The sequence below is a fragment of the Poecilia reticulata genome, unplaced genomic scaffold (assembly GCF_000633615.1).
Source record: "Poecilia reticulata strain Guanapo unplaced genomic scaffold, Guppy_female_1.0+MT scaffold_155, whole genome shotgun sequence".
NCBI lineage: Eukaryota > Metazoa > Chordata > Actinopteri > Cyprinodontiformes > Poeciliidae > Poecilia > Poecilia reticulata.
Window position 1 is genome coordinate 724,335 of NW_007615016.1, and position 2,810 is coordinate 727,144.

The 2,810-nt window shown below is 38.4% G+C and overlaps 1 protein-coding gene across 1 annotated transcript in view; it reads left to right on the forward strand.

Moving 5' to 3' along the window:
• znf346 (zinc finger protein 346) overlaps positions 1–2,810 on the forward strand; it is a 35,234-nt gene that overhangs the window by 31,807 nt on the left and 617 nt on the right. The window contains exon 6 of the mRNA XM_017303049.1: positions 387–526. Coding sequence (XP_017158538.1) covers positions 387–526 — 140 coding nt within the window. The remainder of the gene's footprint in view (positions 1–386; positions 527–2,810) is intronic.

Sequence of the window (2,810 nt, forward strand, 5' to 3'; positions counted from 1 at the left end):
TTTTTACTTGTTTGGTATGAGACAAATCAAGCTCCTCTGTTTTTTTCACATTGCTGACTAGAAGCAGCCAATCAGAGCCAGTCTTAACGCTGTCAGTCACCCTCMTTGATTGACAGCGCCAAGCCCCGCCTCCTGGCTCTGATTGGTTGTTTTTGGTTCATTTCTGGCAGCAGATCCATCTGTTCACAGATAATCTGTGTCATAACAAACATRAAGACAGTTTAAACATTTTTACAATCGTTACAAACTGCAGCTTTAATGTTAGAAGCAGGTAAAACAGTCGAGTCGTTTCTGATTCTGTGACTTTGTCGTCTTCCTGACCTCGRGGCTCATAGTTCAGTGACAGCAGACGCCTGAACCAGTTGATGTTTGTTTCTGCTGCTCAGACACTAATGAAGTGTCCAGCGGGATCCTGACAGCAGCTTCAGAGACCTCCAGACTTTGTGGAGACACACACACTCATGTTTTACTCGTGGCACACGCCCGCATGGCGACGCCTAAGAAGATGGCCACCCAGCAGCGATCTGTGCAGTGGCGTCCTGCAGGAACCACTCGGCCTGTGATGTGGTCRCTGCAGCGCTAACTGACTAGCGCCGCAGTTCCTTAAAAACTGCTGAGCGCTTCAGCAGAGACGGGTTTTCTGTTTTACAGCCGCAATTAAATCCCAGAAAAACTAACAGGTTTAATGTGTGAGCAGGATTATTGAATSTAGCTGCTGCTGCACAGCTTCACTTAATATTCATTAAAAACAAACTGCTTCATATGCAGTRTAACTGTTATTATTAAACCAGAGAAGAAGAGTTTATTGTGATCTGCAAAACTATTCATATCCTTTGAACTTTTTCACTTTCTGTCTTAAAAAATATGTTACATTTCATGAGCTGTGTTGCTGGGGCTAAAGTAAAAATCACATTTTAATCGACAAAATGAGCAACATTTTCAATTCCAAAGTCCTTTTTGCAGCTAAATTATTGATGAGATAAAAATCATAAATATTTATAGTTTTTGATCTTCAGGTTCTTCAGCTGATTGGACCAAAGTTTATCTTTGTTTCTCTGATCATTCGTGGTTTTTCTGTAGACATCTGGACTGTGGACGCTAACGTTAGCGTTAGCATTGGGATGCTATTTTAAGCTAGCATAGCTACAATATGCTAACTCCTTTTAGCACAACTTGAACAGAACAGTTAGTCGATGTGCCAGAGGCCAAACTGTTGGAAGGCAAAGCATAACTATAACTTTTATTTTTATTTTCAAACAATCATAGCATTTCCAAAGAGTTAGCTTTGTGAAAAAGCAGAGCTTCTCTGAAATGCTGCTCGTTTCATGGGGACAAAAAAACAAACTGTTGAGTCATTTATATAAAATTCACTTCATTTTATATTTTAAAGCACTAATTCACAACGAATGTTTTTCTACAAGACAATTCATATCTAACTGTATAGAATCCAGTTTAGTTTAAATGACATTTGATCAAACAACCAAAGCAAGCATGTGGCAACTATGGGAGGCCATTACTGCCATGAAACAAAAAATAAAAGCCCAACAGGAAATCTTCATTACGAGAATAAAAGTCTTAATTTCGACTTTCAAACTCAAAGTTATGAGATATAAAGTCATAATTATGAGATATTTGCTTCTATAGAAGAATCCTTAGAGAAGCAGATTCATATTTATGACTTCAACTCATAATAATTACAATAAATCTCATAACTATGAATTTGAATCTCATGACTTTCTATCTCACAGTGTTGGTTTCCTCTCATAATTTACTCTACATCTGATAACTATGACTGTAAACCCATGATTATGTTTTCTTGTTGAGCTTTAATTTTTCCTTTCATGGCAGAAATGGGCTTCCGTAGWTAGACAGTAGAACGAATAACTCCCTTTTAAGGAACACCACTGAGGGAAAGACTGAAAGACAATAACAAAGCATAAAAGAAACTGATGTAAAAATAGAGATTGTTTAATAAAAATATGTTCACGTGTCTCCAAATCTGCTGAGTTTGTTATGGATCCATATGAGAATTTAAATCTTTTATTCTTTATTTAAGAATATTATGAATCCAACACATATCCATATCTATACATGTACATACATAGTACAACAGAAAAGAGAGAAAAAGGCTCAGCAAACATTTAAATTCATTTCAGCAACTGACATTTGTTAACAGGCCCTCATGGGGAGGTGCACATGTCCAACGTCTTCCATTAAAAGAGACGCATAGAAAGGGGACCAGCAGCTTTTATAACCCGCAGCATCTTTATCTGTGTGAAAGTGGGGAGTATCTGAGGCCCAAACACTCAGAAAAACGTCCATTTTTACATGAAGTTTTCTCCGTTATCCATTATAAACATTCTTCGGTCTTTCTCTCGGTTGGTGAAGGATGGGAGGTGAAGGTTTGATCCAGGACAGGAGTCATTTTCCCTGCAACCAGTAGAAGAATCTGTAGTAACTGGACTCCCTTTTCCCAACGTTTCCTCCGGGGGTCAAACCCGATACAGAGAATTTAAATCTTTGAATCAGCTGGTTCTGAGAAGGCCGGCCGTTTCCTCACAGTCGTTTTCTGGATAATTAGGTTGAACTTTTGACCTGAAAGCGATTTGCATGCTGAACATAGATCTGTAATTTGTAGAAGCAAACATTGAAATGTTGCTTGGTTTGGCTCAGTTTCTGATTTAGCCCATTTACAGCTAATTACATGTAATTTATGCTTCATTTACATTCCAGCTGAACAGGCGACTGCAGCGCTGTGGGGTTATTTTTAATGTTTTCCTTCAAAACACACACACACACACACACACACA